At 43.0% G+C, this 22,631-nt stretch overlaps 1 protein-coding gene across 3 annotated transcripts; it reads left to right on the top strand.

Annotated features, from left to right (window-relative positions):
* Nucleotides 1-668: 668 nt before the first annotated feature.
* LOC112248593 (endoplasmic reticulum-Golgi intermediate compartment protein 2) lies at nt 669-16,883 on the top strand. 3 transcript variants are annotated; one of them, XM_024417745.2, is made up of 14 exons: nt 669-950; nt 7,584-7,735; nt 8,054-8,162; nt 8,432-8,478; nt 8,694-8,761; nt 8,944-8,984; nt 9,314-9,415; nt 9,556-9,651; nt 9,863-9,918; nt 10,089-10,187; nt 10,575-10,672; nt 10,778-10,940; nt 13,389-13,468; nt 16,460-16,883. In XM_024417745.2, exons 2-14 carry the CDS (start codon nt 7,627-7,629, stop codon nt 16,535-16,537), a joined length of 1,146 nt encoding a protein of 381 aa, XP_024273513.1. In that variant the 5' UTR covers nt 669-950; nt 7,584-7,626; the 3' UTR covers nt 16,538-16,883. The 3 variants fall into 3 exon arrangements, with proteins under 3 accessions (XP_024273513.1, XP_024273514.1, XP_024273512.1); XM_024417746.2 differs by having other exon boundaries at nt 669-2,801; XM_024417744.2 differs by lacking the exon at nt 669-950 and adding an exon at nt 7,107-7,270.
* Nucleotides 16,884-22,631: the final 5,748 nt, after the last annotated feature.

Raw genomic sequence — 22,631 nt, 5'->3', positions numbered from 1 at the left:
ACCTCAATAGGAAAACATTGAAAACTTGGAAATGTGAGAGCATAGTATAGTAACTATCAGTGGCGCGAACTTTCAGTTTTAGAAGTAGGGAGGATATATATATATTTTTTATTCAGTCGGATAAACACTCCAAACAGCCGACCCGACCACTCGGAGGCGTCCGCATGGTCCTAAAGCAAACCATAGCCTAATTTTGTATCACATTCCAATGATTAAACTAGTGGGGACAAAAACGCAATTTCAGAATGTGGGGGAGGCATGTCCCGTCCCCAGTGAAAGTTGCGCCTCTGGTAGCTGTACTGTATAACTATAGTAGCTTTACACTGGGCACAGACCTAAATTCAACATATATTTCACGTTGGTTCAACGTAAATTCATTGAAATGACGTGGAAACAATGTTGATCCAACCAGTGTGCGCCTAGTGAGTTATGTGCAAATTGACCAATGACAGGAATACAACGGTCAAGAAAAGTTGGTTATCAAATAGGCCTAGTTGTAAATTACAATGTTCACATGTTTCATGGAATGACTTCGATGGGCACTCATGTGGATGTCTGTGGGACGTGAGGGGAGGCGCTACAGTATAAAGGGTTGTTTTCCACTTTGCAAGCTAAACGGAAGCGACGTTGTGTTAACAGTTAGAATTAGCGGAAAAACAAGCAATCACACTTTACTCCGTGTGGCGGCGGTTCGGCACTGCTGTGTTGTGATTGGGTCAGAGATGGTAGGAGAAGAAAGTATGGAGTATAGTGGTACAATAAAGGAGGGAGTAAGAAAGAGAAAAAGAAAGCGGGAGAGAAAGGGAGTAGGGGTTTGAAGGGGAGCGAGAGGTCTTTGGAGGCAGAGAGGAGGCAGAAAAGGAAGTCTGAGGAGAGCAACACGGAACTGCAGCTCGCGTTAGAAACTGAGGTAGAAAGTGCCGAGAGAGGGCAAGATGACACGCATGGAGGTGAGGAGGAACAGAAAGTGATTCTGAAGTTTAGGAAGGAAGGGGGAGTAGGGGCGATGAGTCCGATAAGGTTGAAGGCTGTGATAAAAGAGTTGACTGGGGAAGTTGTCAATGCTAAAGCGTTAAGAGATGGTAGTTTGTTGGTGTTCTGTAAGGACATGACGCAGAGGGAGAAAGCTCTCGGAGTGAAGCAAATAGGGAAGTGTAAGGTGTTGTCGAGCAGCTGGAGTGATCAAGCAGGGAAGCAGTGGATTAAAGGGGTGATAAACAGGAGTGCCTGTGAGTGTTAGCATTCAAGAGATAAGGGACAATTTGACAGGAGGCGTTTTAGTGAATGTTCATAGATTGCAAACAATAAGGGGTGGAGTTAGGGCAGATAGCCCGTCTATACCGTTACACTTCAAGGACCAGGTACTGCCAAAATAAAGTAACCATAGTTCATAATGTGGCATATAGTGTGTGTGAGGCTATGAAGCAGGCAGTGGTGGTGCAACAAGTGAGAGAAGGGTGTCTTATGCGGAGGCAGTGAGGGTGGTTCAGGTCCAGAGATGTACAGGTTCAAGAGAGGGATGGGTAGGAGCATCTAGATGGGGATTACGGGGCAGGTGGGTGGCGATATGGTATACATAGATAAGAGAAAGCTGGTGACGTTCATAGCAGGAGTTATCAACAGCACCGCTGAAGTAAAGTCTAAAACGGAGAAGATTAAGCGAATAGTGGGTGCTGCTGGGAGACATCTGAGTATGACAGGCTTGACATGGGAAGAGGTTCAAGATGACCTCAATCAGCCGAGGGTGGAGTCCTGTATTACTGGATCTTAATTATGATGGTAGTACTACAATGGAATGCTCCAAGCCTGTTGGCTAATGGGCAGGAGTTAAATAATTTAATTGTGGATATGCCAGCTAAGCCTGATGTGATTTGTGTGCAGGAAACATGACTCAAACCGAATGTGGAGTTAATAACACATAGGGACAGAGGGGAAGGGGTGATGTGCCACCTTAATAAAGCAAGGACTTCCATACAGGATGCTAGGTAAAGGTATTGAACAGGAATATGTGGTGGTGGCAGTGTGGTTGAGAGGAGAGATGGTAGTTAACTACTATAATTTCAGGTATTAGACCAAGAAAAGTTGGAGATGGTGGAGGGCCAGGATAGAAGTAAGGTAATATGTGTGGGATTTTAATGTCCACAACACGCTCTGGGGGTGGATGGATGGATGGAAATGGCCAGGTGATGGAAAATCTGAAAGAAGTTAAAGATCTGGTGTGCCTGAATGATGGCCGAGGGACCAGGATTGATGTAGTTACAGGGAAAGAGTTTGGATTGGACCTCTCGGGTATCTAGTGTGATGACAGGAATCTGTGACTGGGAGGAGTTGACAGTAGGGAGTGATCATTACCCCATAGTATGCACAGTAGGCCAGAGGGAGGAGGAGGTGTCAGTGGTAGGCAGGTGGGTGTTTGAAAGGGCAAAGTGGGATCAGTTTCAGGAGTTAAGTGAGCGGGTGATGGCTCGGGTGGATTTGAAAGGGGAAGTGGATTGTATGAATAACTGGGTGAGAACAGCGTTAGTGGGGAAAGCTACTGAGGCTATACCTAAGAGTTCAGAGAGGAGGAGGAATGCAGTCCCGTGGAGGACAAAGGAGTGTGGGGCAATGGTGAGGAGTAGGAACAGGGCATTTAGAGTAGAGGTCGACCGATTAATCGACATGGCAGATTAATTAGGGACGATTTGAAGTTTTCATAACAATCGGTAATAGGCATTTTTGGATGCCGATTACATTGCAATCCACGAGGAGACTGCGTGGCAGGCTGACCACCTGTTACGTGAGTGCAGGAAGGAGCCAAGGTAAGTTGCTAGCTAGCATTAAACTTATCTTATAAAAGCCAATCAATCTTAACATAATCACTAGTTAACTACACATGGTTGATGATATTACTAGTTTATCTAGCTTGTCCTGCGTTGCATATAATCAATGCGGTGCATGTTAATTTATCATCGAATCACAGCCTACTTCTCCAAACGGGTGATGATTTAACAAGCGCATTTGCGAAAAAGCACTGTCGTTGCACCAATGTGTACCTAACCATAAACATCAATGCCTTTCTTAAAATCAATACACAAGTATATATTTTTAAACCTGCATATTTAGCTAATATTGTCTGCTAACATTAATTTATTTTAACTGGGGAAAATTGTGTCACTTCTCTTGCATTCTGGGCAAGCAGAGTCAGGGTATATGCAGCAGTTTGGGCCGCCTGGCTCGTTGCGAACTGTGTGAAGGACCATTTGTTCCTAACAAAGACCGTAATTAATTTGCCTGAAATGTACATAATTATGACATAACATTGAAGGTTGTGCAATGTAACAGCAATATTTAGACTTAGGGATGCCACCCATTCGATAAAATACGGAACGGTTCCGTATTTCACTGAAATAATAATGAACGTTTTGTTTTCAAAAATGATAGTTTCCGGATTTGACCATATTAAAGCCCCAAGGCTCGTATTTCTGTGTGTTTATTATATTATAATTAAGTCTTTGATTTAATATTTGATAGAGCAGTCTGACTGAGCGGTGGTAGGCAGCAGCAGGCTTGTAAGCATTCATTCAAACAGCACTTTCCTGCGTTTGCCAGCAGCTCTTTGCTGTGCTTCAAGCATTGTGCTGTTTATGACTTCAAGCCTAACAACTCCCGAGATTAGGCTGGCAATACTATAGTGCCTATAAGAACATCCAATAGTCAAAGGTATATGAAATACAAATGGTATAGAAAGAAATAGTCCTATAATAACTACAACCTAATACTTCTTAACTGGGAATATTGAAGACTCATGTTAAAAGGAACCACCAGCTTTCATATGTTCTCATGTTCTGAGCAAGGAACTTAAACGTTAGCTTTTTTTACATGGCACATATTGCACTTTTACTTCCTTCTCCAACACTGTTTTTGTATTATTTAAACCAAATTGAACATGTTTCATTATTTATTTAAGACTAAATAGATTTTATTTATGTATTATATGAAGTTAAAATAAATGTTAATTCAGTATTGTTGTAATTGTCATTATTACAAATATATATATATATATATATATAAATCGGCTGATTAATCGGTATCTGCTTTTTTTGGTCCTCCAATTGTCGGTATCGACGTTGAAAAATCAAAATCGGTCTACCTCTAATTTAGAGTACTGAAAAGGACACAACTTCCAACATCTGATTCAGAATAAGCAGGTGCTGGTGAAGAGAACTATTCATCAGACAGAGGTCATGTTGGCGTCGGTTCTGTAACACCATTGGAAGGGCGACACCAGTGGGAAAAGTGTGGGGATGATTAAGAAGATGAGTGGGGTCAGAAGGGGATTGGGATTATCCAGTGTTGATGAGTGGGAAGGATGTGGCAGTAACAGAAGAGGAGAAGGCAGAGATGATGGCCAAAGCCTTTGTCCAAGTGCATAGCTAGGCAAATTTGTCAGATGAGGGGGAGAGAGAGAACGAGAGAGGAGCATCCTGGAGTGCTGGATAGGAGGGAGGATGTAAATGATGTGTTGAATGCACCATTTACAATGGCATAGGTGAACAGGGCAATAGGTAAGGCTGGGTTAAATTAATCTGGGAAAGATGAGGTGTGCTATGTTATGTTGGCCCATCTTAGTGATGAGGAACTAGATCAAATATTGATGTTGTACAACAGAGTGTGGGAGGAGGGGAAACTACCAGGCAGCTGGAAGGAGGCAGTAGTGGTACTAATCCGGAAGCCAGGGAAAGACCCAACAAGGCCAACAAGCTATAGGCCAATAGCTTTAACATCACTAAGATTATGGAGTGTATGATAACGGAGAGGCTAACTTACTTCCTGGAGAGCAGGGGGTCAGTATTGCCACATCAGAGCGGATTCAGGAAGGGTAGGGGAACAATGTACCCAGTGCTCTGCTTAGAAGCAGAGGTCAGGAAGGCTCAGATGAACAAGGAGAGTGTTGTAGCTGTATTTTTTTTTACGTGGATAAGGCATGTGATGTGGATAAGGCATATGATATGATGTGGAAGGAGTGGTTGTTAATCAAGCTTGATACAACTGGATAAAGGATTTCCTGTTTGGAAGGTCTATCCAGGTGAGGGTGGGGAAGTCTCTATCAGGCAGCTACATGGTGGATAATGGTACACCGCAGGGGAGCGTGATTAGTCCTCTGTTGTTCTCAATCATGATCAATGATGTTTACTCTCAGGTACAGCCGGATATTGGGAGGTCGTTATTTGCAGATGATGGGGCCTTATGGAAGAGAGGAGGAAATGTACCATATATAGTCAGGAAGATACAGGAAGCAATTGATGAGGTTGAGCGGTGGGCATTAATGTGGGGATTCAGGTTCTCTGTAGAGAACTGACAGTGTTCTTTACCAGGAGGAAGGTGGGCGATAAGTTATGCTTGAGGTTATATGGGAGAAACTTGGAGCGGGTGGAGGCCTTCAGGTTCTTTGGAGTATACTTTGATTCTAGAATGGCCTGGGCAGAACACATTGAGAGAGTGGTGGGAAAGTGTAAGAAGATACTAAATGTGATGCGCTGTCTGACAGGGAAGGAGTGGGGGGCTGGGCATGCCTCATTGAGGACCATGTATGTTGCATTGATCCGATCTGTAATAGACTATGGCAGTATAGCGTATGGTTCGGCAGCCCGGACATCATTGGAAAGGCTAGATGTCAAACAGGGGCAAGGACTCTAAATATGCAGTGGGGCGTTCCGGACCTCCCCAGTGGCTGCACTACAGGTGGAGATTGGGGAAATGCCATTGCAGATTAGGAGACAGCAGCTGGCAATGTATTATTGGGTCCGCCTATAGGGACATGGGGTGTCTCAGCCTGCGAAAGGAATTTTACAGGCATGCTGGGAACATGAGCGAAGACCGAACACAAGCTTTGGGTGGGTGGGTAATACCCAGGCGAAGGAGATGGGATTGTATGGAAGGGAGTTTAGTCCAATGGTAGCTATTCCTGTAAATCCACCATGGCTACTCCCACCTCCAGTAGTTGATCTAGAAGTGTTGGAGAGACTACAGAAAGATAGGGAGGGTGTTGATCCATCTGATTGGTTTAAGAGACATCTGGATACTGTGTATCAGAATTTTGTGGCCGTCTACACAGATGGTTCAAAAGATCCAAGGACAGGATGTACTGGGTCAGTATTTGTAGTGCAGGAATGTGGGTGAGAGTCAGGAAACGTATTACAGATCATCTGGCTGTATATTCAGCGGAGATGATGACCATACTGTTGGCCTTGCAGTGGGTGGAGGAAGTTAAGCCAGAAAGAGTCGTTATTTTCTCTGATTCATGTGCAGTGCTAAGGAGTATCCAGTCCTTTATATCACGTAGCAGACACAACCTGCTTTATGAGTTGCTACAAACCCATGGCAGGAGTAAACAAATGGGTATACAGATAATATTTACATGGGCCCCAGCTCATGTGGGAGTGTAAGGGAACGAGGCAGTTGATGTACTGGCTAAACAAGCACTGAGTAGTCGGGATGTTGATGTGGTAGTTTCAATGAGCAAGGCAGAGGCAAAAAGCATGATATGGACAGTGATGGTGGAGAAATGGCAGGAGCAGTGGAATAGAGATACTAAGGGCAGGATTTTATTTCAAGTACAGAGGAAAGTTGGGGAGGGGAGAACGGCAGGAATATTTACAACATTAAGGGTGGGACACAGCCAGTTGAATAAGACCTTACATGTGATAGGAAAGTATCCAACAGGAAAATGTATTGCCAGGAAACAGACCGTGGAGCATGTATTGTTACAGTGCGGACATTATTGGAGAGAAAGGGAGAGGTTGAGATCTAGTATGAGAGAGAAGGGGATACAGAATATTTGTTAAAAGAGTATATCTAGTAGAACGTCATTAGATATAGTCTCAAATATTTTATCTTTTTTAAGAGCAATGGGGCTGGCAGGTAGGATTTAGTTTCTCCCTGTCTCTGACCCACACTCCAAAACAGTAGGTGGCGGTAATGCACCATAACGTTGGATGCCAACCGCCGATAAACCCCACCGAAGAAGAACGGATGTCTGTGCGCGGAGTCAGTCTGCTTACTGTTGATCACCAGAGGGCGCTGTGGCAAAATGAATGCACTCTACTCAAACGTCTATGGTAGTACACCAGGTCAAAGGTTACCAGCGGCAGTTTTTTTTTGTTGCAACAACTAACGCAGTATCCAGATGTTTCAATCCTGAACCAAGCATAGAACAATGGATTGATACAAAAAATGGATTTCCCTCTATGGCGAAAATGAATGGGCACCCGAGAAAGTAACGACCGAAGTATGACTATTATAAAATACACAGCCGGGTTTGATAGCTACCGGTAGCCAAGATAGCTAGCTAACTACCAGCTTCTAGTCAGCTGGGAAACGTCAATAGGCAAACAGAATGTAAAAAGTGCCAGGTGGTGGCTCAGAATATTCTGCATACCTGTGGCCAGAAATATGGGAGGGTTTAAACTTGCCATTCTTGTTTGCTAGAGAGGAAATATCGTCCCTTCAAGCGGCCACTGTTAAAATTATTCGGATATGACATTATTTGTATAAGATTGCTAGGCTATATAACACAGTTTACTTCTATGTTGAACTTAAAGATTTAATGCATGAGGGATCCAGTGGACGCTTGCCCCAAACAAGATGAGGAGACTAGTGTCCCGGAAGAAGGCTCTAACCTTGGTGAAGGAGCTGGATGCATTCCCCAAGGTTCCAGAGAGCTATGTGGAAACCACAGCCAGTGGGGGAACAGGTGCGTTATTAACTAGCCAATGTAAATATGAATTGTAAATAAACTATTATTAAAATTATAGATTGGATACATTGTAAAATGTTAAATTAATGTATGCTATTAAGAGTAACCCAACACCTCGAGTCCATCAACGATGTAAACCGTAGTATAAGTGCAATGGACAAACAATAACAAATACTGTAGGGTAAAGTTTAGAACAGAGCATCTAGGCCAACCCTAGTATAGTCATGTACCTGTTTGCTTATTTTAATCAATGAGTAGCCTACTCCAGTTGTAAACTTGGCCTTCTACATCACTCCTCCTTTGCTGTCTTTTCAGTGTCCCTGATAGCCTTCACAGCCATGGCTCTGCTGGCTTTCCTTGAGTTCTTTGTGTATCGAGACACGTGGATGCAGTATGAGTATGAAGTCGATAAAGACTTCTCCAGGTAAAAAACAACTCTCAAGACCATGGTCATGTTCATTAGGCACCAAAGAGATTTTAAAAAACAAAAAAGTGTTTTGCAGTGGAAAGTGAATGTTAGTTGGTCCCTACCAGTTTCAGTCCATTTGCTTCCGTTTGGTGCCTAATGAACACAAACGCAACAGTCTGGCATATCATTTTTGAGTTAGCTGGGCAACGTCAGCAGGGAAATACTTACTGTACAGCTCCAAGTGCACTATAGAGCTAACTAACACAATCTTCTCTCTTTTGCAGTAAATTAAGAATAAACATAGACATCACAGTTGCCATGAGGTGTCAATGTAAGTATTTACACTGTTTGAAGGTTGCTCTCACAATTTAGGCCTAGACATGGACATCTAGGATATAATGTGATTGTGTTTGTCGGCAGTAGAATTATCATTTCAGTAGTGTTGTATGAAGCCATTGACTGTAGGCTGCCCTTCTCTTCCATCATGTCATATTGATTGATTATATTATTCATTGATTTGCTGTTTGTCTGGGTGGCTGTATGTAGTTGTAGGTGCAGATGTCCTAGACTTGGCAGAGACCATGGTAGCTTCAGATGGCCTACATTATGAGCCAGTAAGTATGACTCTGTCTGGTACCTGCTATAGCAGCCTAACCAGGCCAGTCAGTTAAGAACAGTAAAAAGACAATGACAAGATGCAAGTGCGGTGAGAATTCAGGGTTCCATAAATTTCATCAGAATATCTTTCCAGTGACAATGCCCTTTCTTAATATTTTTTCCCATGGTCACCTTGCAGGTCACCTTTGACCTCTCTCCTCAGCAAAGGCTGTGGCACAGGTAAGATATTTCAGCCACAATATATGTCTCCTGACAGTATAAAAATGCACCACCAGAATGCATCTGCACATGCACAACTAAAATGGTAATGTTGCATACAGTGAAGCAAAAGATGAGATGGTTGGCTACATGTGGCACATTTTCACACATTTTAATCATGATGCATAATATCTGTCAAATAAACCTAATAAAGTAAAGACAGTATGGTGGAGTGAAGGCTATCCATTGACCATCTGTTATAACTTCTCACTCCTATATAGTGACTCCCCTCTACAACACTCCCATGTTTAACCTTTCCCTTGCTCACTAATCTCCCTTTCCTCCCCCAGAACTCTGCTGATGATCCAGGACCGTCTTAGGGAGGAACACTCGCTGCAGGATGTGATCTTCAAGACCGTCCTGAAAGGATCCCCCACCGCCCTTCCTCCCAGGTCTGGAAAAAATAATACAGCTTTGCTGTGACAGTGTGTGTGTTTGAGTGAAGTTAGGTATTGAAGTAATTGATAAACTGTATTGAATGATTACGGTTATGTTATTGAAGTGACTCTCTTCCCCTCTATTCTCCTTCGAGAGAGGACAGCCCCTCCCAGTCGCCTGCGGCCTGCAGGATACACGGCCATCTTTATGTCAACAAGGTGGCTGGCAACTTCCACATCACTGTGGGCAAGTAGGTCACCGCTCCTCTCTCTACAACTAACTTCTAGCTAGTGTGCCCTAATGAACACAATGAGTGTTTCCAGGTTATCCGTCCCTGTTTGTCTGTTTTCTCCGTTGGGTGCCTAATGAACATGACCTAGATGTTTGACTCTGGAATATGAGTTATCATGCCCTATGTGGGAGGAGTTTCCGCAAGCTTGACCTTTTCACATCACATACAGGGCTATCCCACATCCTAGAGGCCACGCCCATCTAGCGGCCCTCGTCAGCCACGATAGTAAGTTTCTTTGTTTAGAGTTTAACTCCCATACATGATACATAAAAACATCCTAAACAAATGTAAGTTATGATGGAACTATGATGTCATCGATTGAGTTAACACATTTAAACCTGACGATATCCCTAGACCTGGAGTTAATGATTGTTCTGATTTGTTGTTGATTACAGCGTACAACTTCTCCCATCGCATTGACCACCTGTCGTTCGGAGAGGAAATCCCAGGGATCATCAACCCTCTGGACGGGACAGAGAAAGTCTGCACTGACCGTAAGTCCTGGGTACAAATATCATTCAAAATAATTCAAATACTGATGCCATGCTTGATTGTTTCCATTGTAACAGGCAAGCTCAATAGAAAAGTTCCAAAAGTGCAATCCCCACACACCTGGCACTCCAGTCAATTATCAAAGCATTGGAAATATTTCAAATAGTATTTAAACCCAAGGCTTTGTCACGTCACATCAAACAGGATACATGACAGGCTTCCTAAATGCACAGATAGATAAGTCATCGATTTTGGGGGAAGTAGTTTGTCTGCCTCAACATGTTATGAAGAAATTGGGACATTGTATAGGAATTGTAACTTTGTTAATTTCATCCTTCATTAAAGAATATATATTCATGTATGGACTGTTTTCCGTTGATCCTCATCAGACAATCAGATGTTTCAGTACTTCATCACCATAGTGCCCACCAAACTGAACACCTACCAGATCTCAGCAGACACAAACCAGTACTCTGTCACCGAAAGGGTAGGTCCAGGATGTGTGTTTATTTGAGTGTACAAGGTCTATGCTGTGTGTGTGGATGAACTGAAGGTGTGGGTGTATCGTCATCGTTTCACCCTGTTTGTGTAGGAGCGGGTGATCAACCACGCGGTGGGCAGCCACGGAGTATCTGGGATCTTTATGAAGTATGACATCAGCTCGTTGATGGTGAAAGTCACCGAGCAGCACATGCCCCTGTGGAGGTTCCTCGTCAGGCTTTGTGGCATCATCGGAGGCATTTTCTCCACCACAGGTACCCACACACAGCTGGCAACAAGTGGACAGGGGTGTATTCAGTAGTGTGTAATGTTGCAAAATGTTTTGCAACAAAAACATGTCTCTTATTGGACAAGTTTAGGTTAGTCCCTCCCTATTTTGTCCCATTTGCTTCCTAGGGAAAACACCCCAAGTATGTCCACCTGGGTCATTATCATTAGGGCACATCGTCAAAAATGTTGTGCAATGGAAAAGGTCCAGGTAGTCCCTTCCTGTTTGTCTGTTTTCTGATGTTCAGTGCCTAATGAACACGACCCTGATTTACTACACACCTAACGGGACCCACACCTATCCAAAGCACTTTAGGCAAAAATAATCACTGAACACTAGTTGTAAAAATCATCCTTATAATTTTGTGACGTCTAAAGGCGTCTGCATGCTTCCCAGCCTAAACAGTTCGGGAGAGTTAGCGCATACAGTACCAGTCAAAGGTTTGGACACACCTGCTCATTATGTTGACTATTTTCTACATTGTAGCATATAGTGAAGACATCAAAACTATGAAATCATGTAGTAACCAAAAAAGTGTTAAACAAATCAAAATATTTTATATTTGAGATTCTTTCAAAGTAGCATCCTGTTGCCTTGATGACAGCTTTGCACACTCTTGGCATTCTCTCAACCAGCTTCATGAGGTAGTCACCTGGAATGCATTTCAATTAACAGGTGTGCCTTGTTAAAAGTACATTTGTGGGATTTCTTTCCTTAATGTGTTTGAGCCAATCAGTTGTGTTGTGACAAGGTAGCGGTGGTATACAGAAGATAGCCCTATTTGGTAAAAGACCAAGTCCATATTATGTCAAGAACAGCTCAAATAAGCTAAGAGAAACGACAATCCATCATTCCTTTAAGACATGAAGGTCAGTCAATCCGGAAATTTTCAAGGACTTTGAATATTTCTTCAAGTGTAGTCGCAAAAACCATCCAGCATTATGATGGAACTGTCTCATGAGGACCGCCACAGGAATGGAAAACCCTGAGTTACCTCTGCTGCAAAGGTTAAGTTCATTAGAGTTAACTGCACCTCAGCTTGCAGCCTAAAATAAATGCTTCGGAGTTCAAGTAAGACATTAACATCAACTATTCAGAGGAGACTGCGTGAATCAGGCCTTCATGGTCTAATTGCCGCAAAGAAACCACTACTAAAGGACACCAATAATAAGAAGAGACTTGCTTGGGCCAAGAAACACGAGCAATGATATTAGACCGGTGGAAATCTGTCCTTTGGTCTGATGAGTCCAAATTTGAGCCTTTTGGTTCCAATCGCTGTATTTGTGAGAGGCGGAGTAGGTGAATGGATGATCTCCGCATGTGTGATTCCTCCCGTGAAGCATGTAGGTGGAGGTGTTATGCTGGTGACACTGTCTGATTAAAAATATATATATATATATATTTATTTTATTCAAGGCACACTTAACCAGCATGGCTACCACAACATTCTGCAGCAATACGCCATCACATCTGATTTGCGCTTAGTGGGACTATCATTTGTTTTTCAACAAGACAATGACCCAACACACCTCCAGGCTGTGTAAGGGCTATTTGACCAAGAAGGTGGTGGAGTGCTGCATCAGATGACCTGGCCTCCACAATCACCCGACCTCAATCCAATTGAGATGGTTTGGAATTATTATGGACCACAGAGTGAAGGAAAAGCAGCCAACAAGTGTTCAGCATATGTGGGAACTCCTTCAAGACTGTTGGAAAAGCATTCCTCATGAAACTAGTTGAGAGAATGCCAAGAGTGTGCAAAGCTCAAGGCAAAAGGTGGCTACTTTGAAGAATTTAAAATAATTTTGATTTGTTTAACACTTTATGGGTTTCAGCATGATTCCATAGTTTTGATGTCTTCACTATTATTCTACAATGTAGAAAATAGTTTAAAAAAATAAACCCTTGAATGAGTAGGTGTGTCAACTTTTGACTGGTACTGTATATTATCATAACTTCTTGTTCGTTTTGGACTTCGGGAAATGCTTTTTGGGGGGGGGGGCTGTCGCTCAAAACATTTTTTCTCCAGACAAGCCGAAGTCTACGCTCCTTTGTCGGTGAATGGTCGAAAGTAGGGATTCTTCAATAAAGTCTGTCATTCAACAAGAGACGACTCGTTTTCATACACATTTTTTTTGAGGAATACTGCACCAAACATCTTAGATGTGAAATTGAGCAACTAACATCTATGCAAAAACGCCAAAATTAATGAGATTTGCGTTAGCTTAGATTAATTCTGACTCTTTTGAGCAAGTATATGCTGGCTGCGGCGTCTCAAAATGGAAAAACGGTACTATTGCCAATTTTCTACTTGTTTTTCAAGTGAATGTATTTTTAAGGGAGTATGCAAGTACACTTGTTCGAATTCGTCTAGGCGCCAGCCGAACTGATTCATTTGGAAGCCTTAAGACTTCTCTCTGTCCTCTCCATACAGGTATGATCCATGGAATGGTGGGCTTCTTGGTGGACGTCATCTGCTGTCGCCTCCAACTAGGAGTCTACAAACCCCGGGAGGCAAGTCAACACATCAAGTCAAACACGCTTGTCACAAGCTTGTTGACTCCACAGATGTAAAGTAGATGCAGAAAGTGTCAATTTCTTTTTTTTAAGTAAATATATACAGGATGCAGCATATATGATATCCTCAACATAAGTATTTTGATCAATATCTGAATTGGACAGTAGTTAGCGTTGGTAATTCCTTTCCTCATCGCATGCTGCACTACTGCTTATTTAATTTGAAAACACATTAAAATAAACGTAAACTTAAAGGGGTGGTTTACCGGACAGAGATTAAAGCACTTTTGTTGAAAGTGCTTTTTAGTCCAGGACTAGACTTAATCTGTTTCCGGGAAACTGCATGTTTTTTTATACACTTAACAAAAATATAAACGCAACATGTAGGAGTCCTAATTCATGACCTGAATTAAAAGATCCCAGCAATTTTCCTTAACGCACAAAATCTTGTTTCTCTCAAACTTTGTGCACAAATTTGTTTACATCCTTGTTAGTGAGAATCCATACACCTGACAGGTGTGGCATATCAAGCTGATTAAACAGCATGATTATTACACAAACCACATCACACAATGTCACAGATGTCAGCAGAAATATCCACCAGAGCCGTTTCTAGAGAATTTAATGTTAATTTCTCTATCATAAGCCGTCTCCGTCGTTTTAGAGAATTTGGCAGTACGTCCAAACGGCCTCACAACCGCAAACCTCGTATAACAACGGCAGCTCAGAACCTCCGCATCCAGTTTCTTCATCTGTGGAATCATCTGAGACCAGACACCCGGACAGCTGATAAAATTGTGGGTTTGCACAAACCGTCACATCTGCTTGCTTGTCGTACTCATCGGGGTCTTGACCTGACTGCAGTTCTACGTCGTAACCGACTTCAGTGGGCAAATGCTTACCTTTGATGGCCACTGGTACGCTAGAGAAGTCTGCTCTTTGTGGATTAATCCTGTACCTGGCAGACAGCATGAATGGTGTTGTGTGGGTGAGTGCATCATGGTGGGGTTATGGTATGGGCAGGAATAAGCTACGGACAATGAACACAATTGCATTTTATTGATGGCTATTTAAATGCACAGTGATACCGTGATAAGATCCTGAGGCCCATTGTCGTGCCATTCCTCCACCGCCATGACCTCATGTTTCAGCATGATAATGCACGGCCCCATTTTGCAAGGATCGGTACACAATTCCCGGAAGCTGAAATTGTTCCAGTTCTTCCATGGCCTGCATACTCACCAGACATGTCACCCATTGAGCATGATTGGGATGCTCTGGATTGAAGTATGACGGTGTGTTCCAGTTCCCATCTTCGCACAGCCATTGAAGAGATGTGGGACAACATTCCACAGGCCACAATCGACAGCCTGATCAACTCAAAGATGTCGAGTTGCATGATGCAAAGGGTGGTCCCTTTCTGATCCAATTCCCTACTTTTTTTTAAGGTATCGGTGACCAAGGGCTGTTACGGTGACTGTATTATCGTCATGAAGGCAGTAAAATTCCACATGACCATTTAGTCACGGTAATTAGGCTTCTCCAAGCTCTGATTCTGCTACTGGTCATTAGTAGCCTACCAAACTTGCTAACTGCCTGGTACTCAGCACTCTATTGTCCCTCTAATCACTCTGACATCAATGCAAATGAGTTTGAAAATCTAATCAAACACTTCATTAGAGCTCATGTTGCGCTACATTTCTATAGGCTATGCAATTGGAGTGACGGCCGCTAATAAAAAATAGAACAAATTATTTGACTTGCAAGCCTCCCCCTTTTTCCTCCAAACATAACGATGGTCATTATGGCCAAACAGTCCTATTTGTGTTTCATCAGACCAGAGGACATTTCTCCAAAAAGTACAATCTTTGTCCCCATGTGCAGTTGCAAACCGTAGCCTGGCTTTTTTGTGGTGGTTTTGGAACAGTGCGCCCCTCTTCCTTGCTGAGTGGCCTTTCAGGTTATATTGATATAGGACTCATTTTACTGTGGATATAGATACTTTTGTACTTGTTTCCTCCAGCATCTTCACAGGGTCATTTGCTGTTGTTCTGGGATTGATTTTCACTTTTCGCATCAAATTACGTTAATCTCTAGGAGACAGAACGTATCTCCTTCCTGAGCGGTATGACGGCTGCGTGGTCCCATGGTGTTTATACATGCGTACTATTGTTTGTACAGATGAACGTGTAGTACCTTCAGGCATTTGGAAATTGCTCCCAAGGATGAACCAGACTTGTGGAGGTCTACAACAAAAACAATCTGAGGTTTAATGACTCCAACCTAAGTGTATGTAAACTTCTGACTTCAAATGTATTTCTTGTTAGCCGCTCAACATAGAATAAGCCTTGTGCGCACTCCCTCAAATGGTTGAAAAAATATTTATTTTATTCTTCATACTAAAAAATAATGCCATGGAATTATAAGCAAATCTTGTCTGCTAAATAAACTAGTGTAACCCACAGCCATTTGGCATAGCCACACCAGGACCTAACATGACAACTCAGAGTAGGCTATTCTTTTCTTCATATCATGCTCCTTTAGACCTGTTTCAAATCAAATCAAATTTATTTATATAGCTCTTCGTACATCAGCTGATATCTCAAAGTGCTGTACAGAAACCCAGCCTAAAACCCCAAACAGCAAGCAATGCAGGTGTAGAAGCACGGTTTAAGGTCTAAAGGTGTAGGCTATATTACATGGACTTTTTAAAATGGCTTGTAGGCTGTGTTTGTTAATTAATGGTAAATACCGTGTGAGAATGACAGTTATTTGGTTGACAATCACCAGCTGACAAAATTTCATGACCACCACAGCCGTACCAACAGATACATATCTGTATTCCCAATCATAGATTAAGGACAAATTCATTTATTTCAAATGACAGATTTCCTCATGAACTGTAATTCAGTAAAATCTTTGAAATTGTTATGTTGCATTTATATTTTAGTTCAGTGTACTTTAATGTTTTCCCTCTCTCATTCTCAGATGGGTCTGCTGGACGACCATGTAAAAAACGAAGCCCCTGCCCCACCCCTGGAAGCTACAGAAAACCACACTCACTGACAGGACTCCCTAGGGCAGGGATCATCAACTAGATCTGGGCTCTCCAACCCTGTTCCTTGAGAGCTATCCTCCTGTAGGTTTTCGCTCCAACCCCAGTTAACTGTTCTGGTTCAGCTTTTCAACAACTAATTATTAAGAATCCAGTGCGCTAGATTAGGGTTGGGGCAAAAACCTACCGGAAGGTTTTTTCTTTTTCTTGAGCGGATGGTCAGGGGGCGGGAACATAATTGTAAATTGACCTGAATAATAATCATTTTAAACCTCGCTTACGATCACATATCTCTCTATAATGCGTGGGAATACTTTGGAACTTATTTTTTTCAAAATTAAAATGACTTGAAGCTGATTTTCTGGTGTTTTTACAGTCATTTTGTCCAACAAAATATTGGGGGAGGGGGACAAAATAAAATCCCTCGTGTGAATTGGATCCCAATTCATGGATGCCAAGAAAGCCAGGCTTCCCCCACCAAAAAAAACAATAAAAATAAAAAAAATCAATTTTGCCTCAGTGTTTCATAATTTTCCGAAACAGCGCCCCTCTGTCTCTAAGTGTAGGCCGTCTATCTGATACTGTCTGGTCCAAACAAGTATGACATTGTTGCCGCCCGTAGCATTGAAAACAAGGGAAGCCGGTGAGCATTTGCCAATCAGCATTGAGCTAAACACTGAATGGTCCTGGCACACCAACAAAAAGTCAAGGGAAGCCAGCTTCAATTTTGGCAATTTTCCCAATGAGAGCATACGTCCCTGACAGAAACTTAAATTGTTGCATCTCGTTGTGTTGTCCTCCGATAGCTAGCTAGCTAAAATGGGCCCTTCCTTAAATTAGCCATGGATTGGAGATGTGGTTTTACTTAGGAAAAACTATGGAGAATGAGTTGGAGTGTGGCCTGATCTGATGAATTCTCAGCAAGAAGGGCGCACTGGCGTGCTGCCTTGTGCCTTTGGGACTACTAAGTATATTTCAAACCTCCCGCTTTGGGCTGAATGTGTCAATGTGTAGTTCATACATGCAAAATTACTGTCTTACCTCAATTAGCCACGAAATCCCTAGTTTGAAAGCAACTTTTTTGGGAAGCTGTGCTATTTTCCCTCACATGGGCCTGCCCCCTACCAATTTAAGTTCAGCCAATGAGCTTCAGCCCCTCGCCATATGAGTGACAGCTAGCAAGAGGTGCATCATGCACACACAGCAGAGCGCGAGAGCAATGACGTGGTGCACATACAGTGGGGAGAACAAGTATTTGATACACTGACGATTTTGCAGGTTATCCTACTTAAAGTATGTAGAGGTCTGTAATTTTTATCATAGGTACACTTCAACTGTGAGAGACGGAATCTAAAACAAAAATAGTGATAAAAAATAAAGTAATTAATTTGCATTTTATTGCATGACATAAGTATTTGATCACCTACCAACCAGTAAGAATTCCGGCTCTCACAGACCTGTTAGTTTTTCTTTAAGAAGCCCTCCTGTTCGCCACTCATTACCTGTATTAACTGCACCTGTTTGAACTCGTTACCTCTATAAAAGACACCTGTCCACACACTCAATCAAACAGACTCCAACCTTTCCACAATGGCCAAGACCAGAGAGCTGTGTAAGGACATCAGGGATAAAATTGTAGACCTGCACAAGGCTGGGATGGGCTACAGGACAATAGGCAAGCAGCTTGGTGAGAAGGCAACAACTGTTGGCGCAATTATTAGAAAATGGAAGAAGTTCAAGATGACGGTCAGTCACCCTTGGACTGGGGCTCCATGCAAGATCTCACCTCGTGGGGCATCAATGATCATGAGGAAGGTGAGGAATCAGCCCAGAACTACACAGCAGGACCCGGTCAATGACCTGAAGAGAGCTGGGACCACAGTCTCAAAGAAAATCATTAGTAACACACTACGCCGTCATGGATTAAAATCCTGCAGCGCACGCAAGGTCCCCCTGCTCAAGCCAGCGCATGTCCAGGGCTGTCTGAAGTTTGCCAATGACCATCTGGATGATCCAGAGGAGGAATGGGGAGAAGGTCATGTGGTCTGATGAGACAAAAATAGAGCTTTTTAGTCTAAACTCCACTTGCTGTGTTTGGAGGAAGAAGGATGAGTACAACCCCAAGAACACCATCCCAACCGTGAAGCATGGCGGTGGAAACATCATTCTTTGGGGATGCTTTTCTGCAAAGGGGACAGGACAACTGCACCGTATTGAGGGGAGGATGGATGGGGCCATGTATCGTGAGATCTTGGCCAACAACCTCCTTCCCTCAGTAAGAGCATTGAAGATGTGTCGTGGCTGGGTCTTCCAGCATGACAACGACCCGAAACACACAGCCAGGGCAACTAAGGAGTGGCTCCGTAAGAAGCATCTCAAGGTCCTGGAGTGGCCTAGCCAGTCTCCAGACCTGAACCCAATAGAAAATCTTTGGAGGGAGCTGAAAGTCTGTATTGCCCAGCGACAGCCCCGAAACCTGAAGGATCTGGAGAAGTTCTGTATGGAGGAGTGGGCCAAAATCCCAGCTGCAGTGTGTGCAAACCTGGTCAAGAACTACAGGAAATGTATGATGACTGCAAACAAAGGTTTCTGTACCAAATATTAAGTTCTGCTTTTCTGATGCAATAAAATGCTAATTAATTACTTAAAAATCATACAATGTGATTTTTCTGGATTCTTGTTTTAGATTCCGTCTCTCACAGTTGAAGTTGTACCTATGATATAAATTACAGACCTCTACATGCTTTGTAAGTAGGAAACACTGCCGATTTTGCAGGTTATCAAATACTTGTTCTCCCCACTGTATCTGCACATACAGTGGGGCAAAAAAGTATTTAGTCAGCCACCAATTGTGCAAGTTCTCCCACTTAAAAAGATAATTTTCATCATAGGTACACTTCAACTATGACAGACAAAATGAGAACAAAATCCAGAAAATCACATTGTAGGATTTTTAATGAATTTATTTGCAAATTATGGTGGAAAATAAATATTTGGTCAATAACAAAAGTTTCTCAATACTTTTATATACCCTTTGTTGGCAATGACAGAGGTCAAATGTTTTCTGTAAGTCTTCACAAGGTTTTCACACACTGTTGCTGGTATTTTGGCCCATTCCTCCATGCAGATCTCCTCTAGAGCAGTGATGTTTTTTATCCCTCCAAAGATTTTCTATGGGTTTGAGATCTGGAGACTGGCTAGGCCACTCCAGGACCTTGAAATGCTTCTTACGAAGCCACTCCTTCATTGCCTGGGCGGTGTGTTTGGGATCATTGTCATGCTGAAAGACCCAGCCACGTTTCATCTTCAATGCCCTTGCTGATGTAAGGAGGTTTTCACTCAAAATGTCACGATACATGGCCCCATTCATTCTTTCCTTTACACGGAGTGTTTACCAAAAAGTTCTATTTTGGTTTCATCTGACCATATGACATTCTCCCAATCTTCTTCTGGATCATCCAAATGCTCTCTAGCAAACTTCAGACGGGCCTGGACATGTACTGGCTTAAGCAGGGGGACACGTCTGGCACTGCAGGATTTGAGTCCCTGGCGGCGTAGTGTGTTACTGATGGTAGGCTTTGTTACTTTGGTCCCAGCGCTCTGCAGGTCATTCACTAGGTCCCCCCGTGTGGTTCTGGGATTTTTGCTCACCGTTCTTGAGATCATTTTGACCCCACGGGGTGAGATCTTGCGTGGAGCCCCAGATCGAGGGAGATTATCAGTGGTCTTGTATGTCTTCCATTTCCTAATAATTGCTCCCACAGTTGATTTCTTCAAACCAAGCTGCTTACCTATTGCAGATTCAGTCTTCCCAGCCTGGTGCAGGTCTACAATTTTGTTTCTGGTGTCCTTTGACAGCTCTTTGGTCTTGGCCATAGTGGAGTTTGGAGTGTGACTGTTTGAGGTTGTGAACAGGTGTCTTTTATATTGATAACAAGTTCAAACAGTTGCCATTAATACAGGTAACGAGTGGAGGACAGAGGAGCCTCTTAAAGAAGAAGTTACAGGTCTGTGAGAGCCAGAAATCTTGCTTGTTTGTAGGTGACCAAATACTTATTTTCCCCCATAATTTGCAAATAAATAAATTAAAAATCCTACAATGTGATTTTCTGGATTATTTTTTCTCATTTTGTCTGTCATAGTTGAAGTGTACCTATGATGAAAATTACAGGCCTCGTCTTTTTAAGTTGGAGAACTTGCACAATTGGTGGCTGACTAAATACTTTTTTGCCCCACTGTATGTGACCTAGTACACAATTTCCAGGGACCACTTTAAGAACTACTGGCTAAAAAGTATTGGAGAATCTCTTTATGTACATAACTACACTGATATACACTGTGGACAACTGCTTGTCAAACATCTCCTTCCAAAATCATGGGTATTAATATGGAGTTGGTCCCCCCTTTGCTGATATAACAGCCTCCAGTCTTATGGAAAGCTTTCCACTAGATGTTGGAACATTGCTGCAAGGACTTGCTTCCATTCAACCACAAGAGCATTAGTGATGTTGGGCGATTAGGCCTGGCTCACAGTCGGCATTCCAATTAATCCCGAAGGTGTTTGATGGGGTTGAGGTCAGGGCTCTGTACATGCCAGTCAAGTTCTTCCACACCGATCTTGACAAACCATTTCTGTAAGGACCTCACTTTGTGCACAGGGCATTGTCATGCTGAAACAGGAAAGGGCCTTCCCCAAACTGTTGCCACAAAGTTGGAAGCACAGATTTGTCTAGAATGTAATTTATGCTGTAGCGTAAAGATTTCTCTTTACTGGAACTAAGGGGCCTAGCCCGAACCATGAAAAACAGCCCCAGACCATTATTCCTACTCCGACAAACTTTACAGTTGCCACTGTGCATTCGAGCAGGTAGAGTTCTCCTGGCATTGGACAAATCTGGGTTTGGCAGTCGGACTACCAAATGGTGAAGCGTTTCCACTGCTCCGGAGTCCAATGGCGGTGAGTTTTACACCACTCCAGCCGACGCTTGGCATTGCGCATGGTGATCCTAGGCTTGTGTGTTGCTGCTCAGCCATGGAAACCCATTTCATGAAGCTCCCAACGAACAGTTCTTATGCTGACGTTGCTTCCAGAGGCAGTTTGAAACTCTGTAGTGAGTGTTGCATCCGAGGACAGACGATTTTTACTTGCTATGCGCTTTAGCACTCGGCGGTCCCATTCTGTGAGCTTGTGTGGCCTACCACTTCACAGCTAAGCCGTTGTTGCTCCTAGATGTTTCCACTTCACAATAACATCACTTACAGTTGACCGGGGAAGCTCTAACAGGGCAGACATTTTGTTGGAAAGGTTGCATCCTATGACGGTGCCATGTTGAAAGTCACTGAGCTGTTCAGTAAGACTATTCAACTGCCAATTTTTGTCTATGGAGATTGTATGGCTGTGTGCTCGATTTTATACACCTGTCAGCAACAGGTATGGCTGAAAAGACGCCTCAAGTCCTCAACTGGCAGCTTCATTAAATAGTACCTGCAAAACACCAGTCTCAACATCAACAGTGAAGAGGTGACTCCGGGATGCTGGCCTCCCTCTGTCCATCCAGCATCTGTATTCTTTTGACCATCTTAATCTTTTCTTTTTATTGGCCAGTCTGAGATAAGGCTTTTTCTTTGCAACTCTGCCAAGAAGGCCAGCATCCTGGAGTCGCCTCTTCACTGTTGACATTGAGACTGGTTTTGCAGGTACTATTTAATGAAGCTGCCAGTTGAGGACTTGAGACGTCTGTTTCTCAAGGTGCCATGCCAAACTAGACACTCTAATGTACTTGTCTTCTTGCTCAGTTGTGCACCGGGGCCTCCCACTCTTTCTATTCTGGTTAGAGACAGTAGTACACAGCGTTTTACGAGATCTTCAGTTTCTTGGCTATTTCTCACATGGCATAGCCTTCATTTCCCAGAACAAGAACAGACTGACAAGTTTCAGAAGAAAGTGCTTTGTTTCTGTCCATTTTGATCCTGTAACCGAACCCACAAATGCTGATCCTCCAGATACTCGACTAGTCTAAAGAAGGCCAGTTTTATTGCTTCTTTAATCAGCACCACAGTTTTCAGCTGTGCTAGCATAATTGCGAAAGGGTTTTCTAATGATCA

Source organism: Oncorhynchus tshawytscha, linkage group LG04, assembly GCF_018296145.1.
Source record: "Oncorhynchus tshawytscha isolate Ot180627B linkage group LG04, Otsh_v2.0, whole genome shotgun sequence".
NCBI classification, from domain to species: Eukaryota; Metazoa; Chordata; class Actinopteri; order Salmoniformes; family Salmonidae; genus Oncorhynchus; species Oncorhynchus tshawytscha.
The sequence above is the reverse complement of the archived record's forward strand: the minus strand, read 5'-3'. Positions and strand labels throughout refer to the sequence as shown.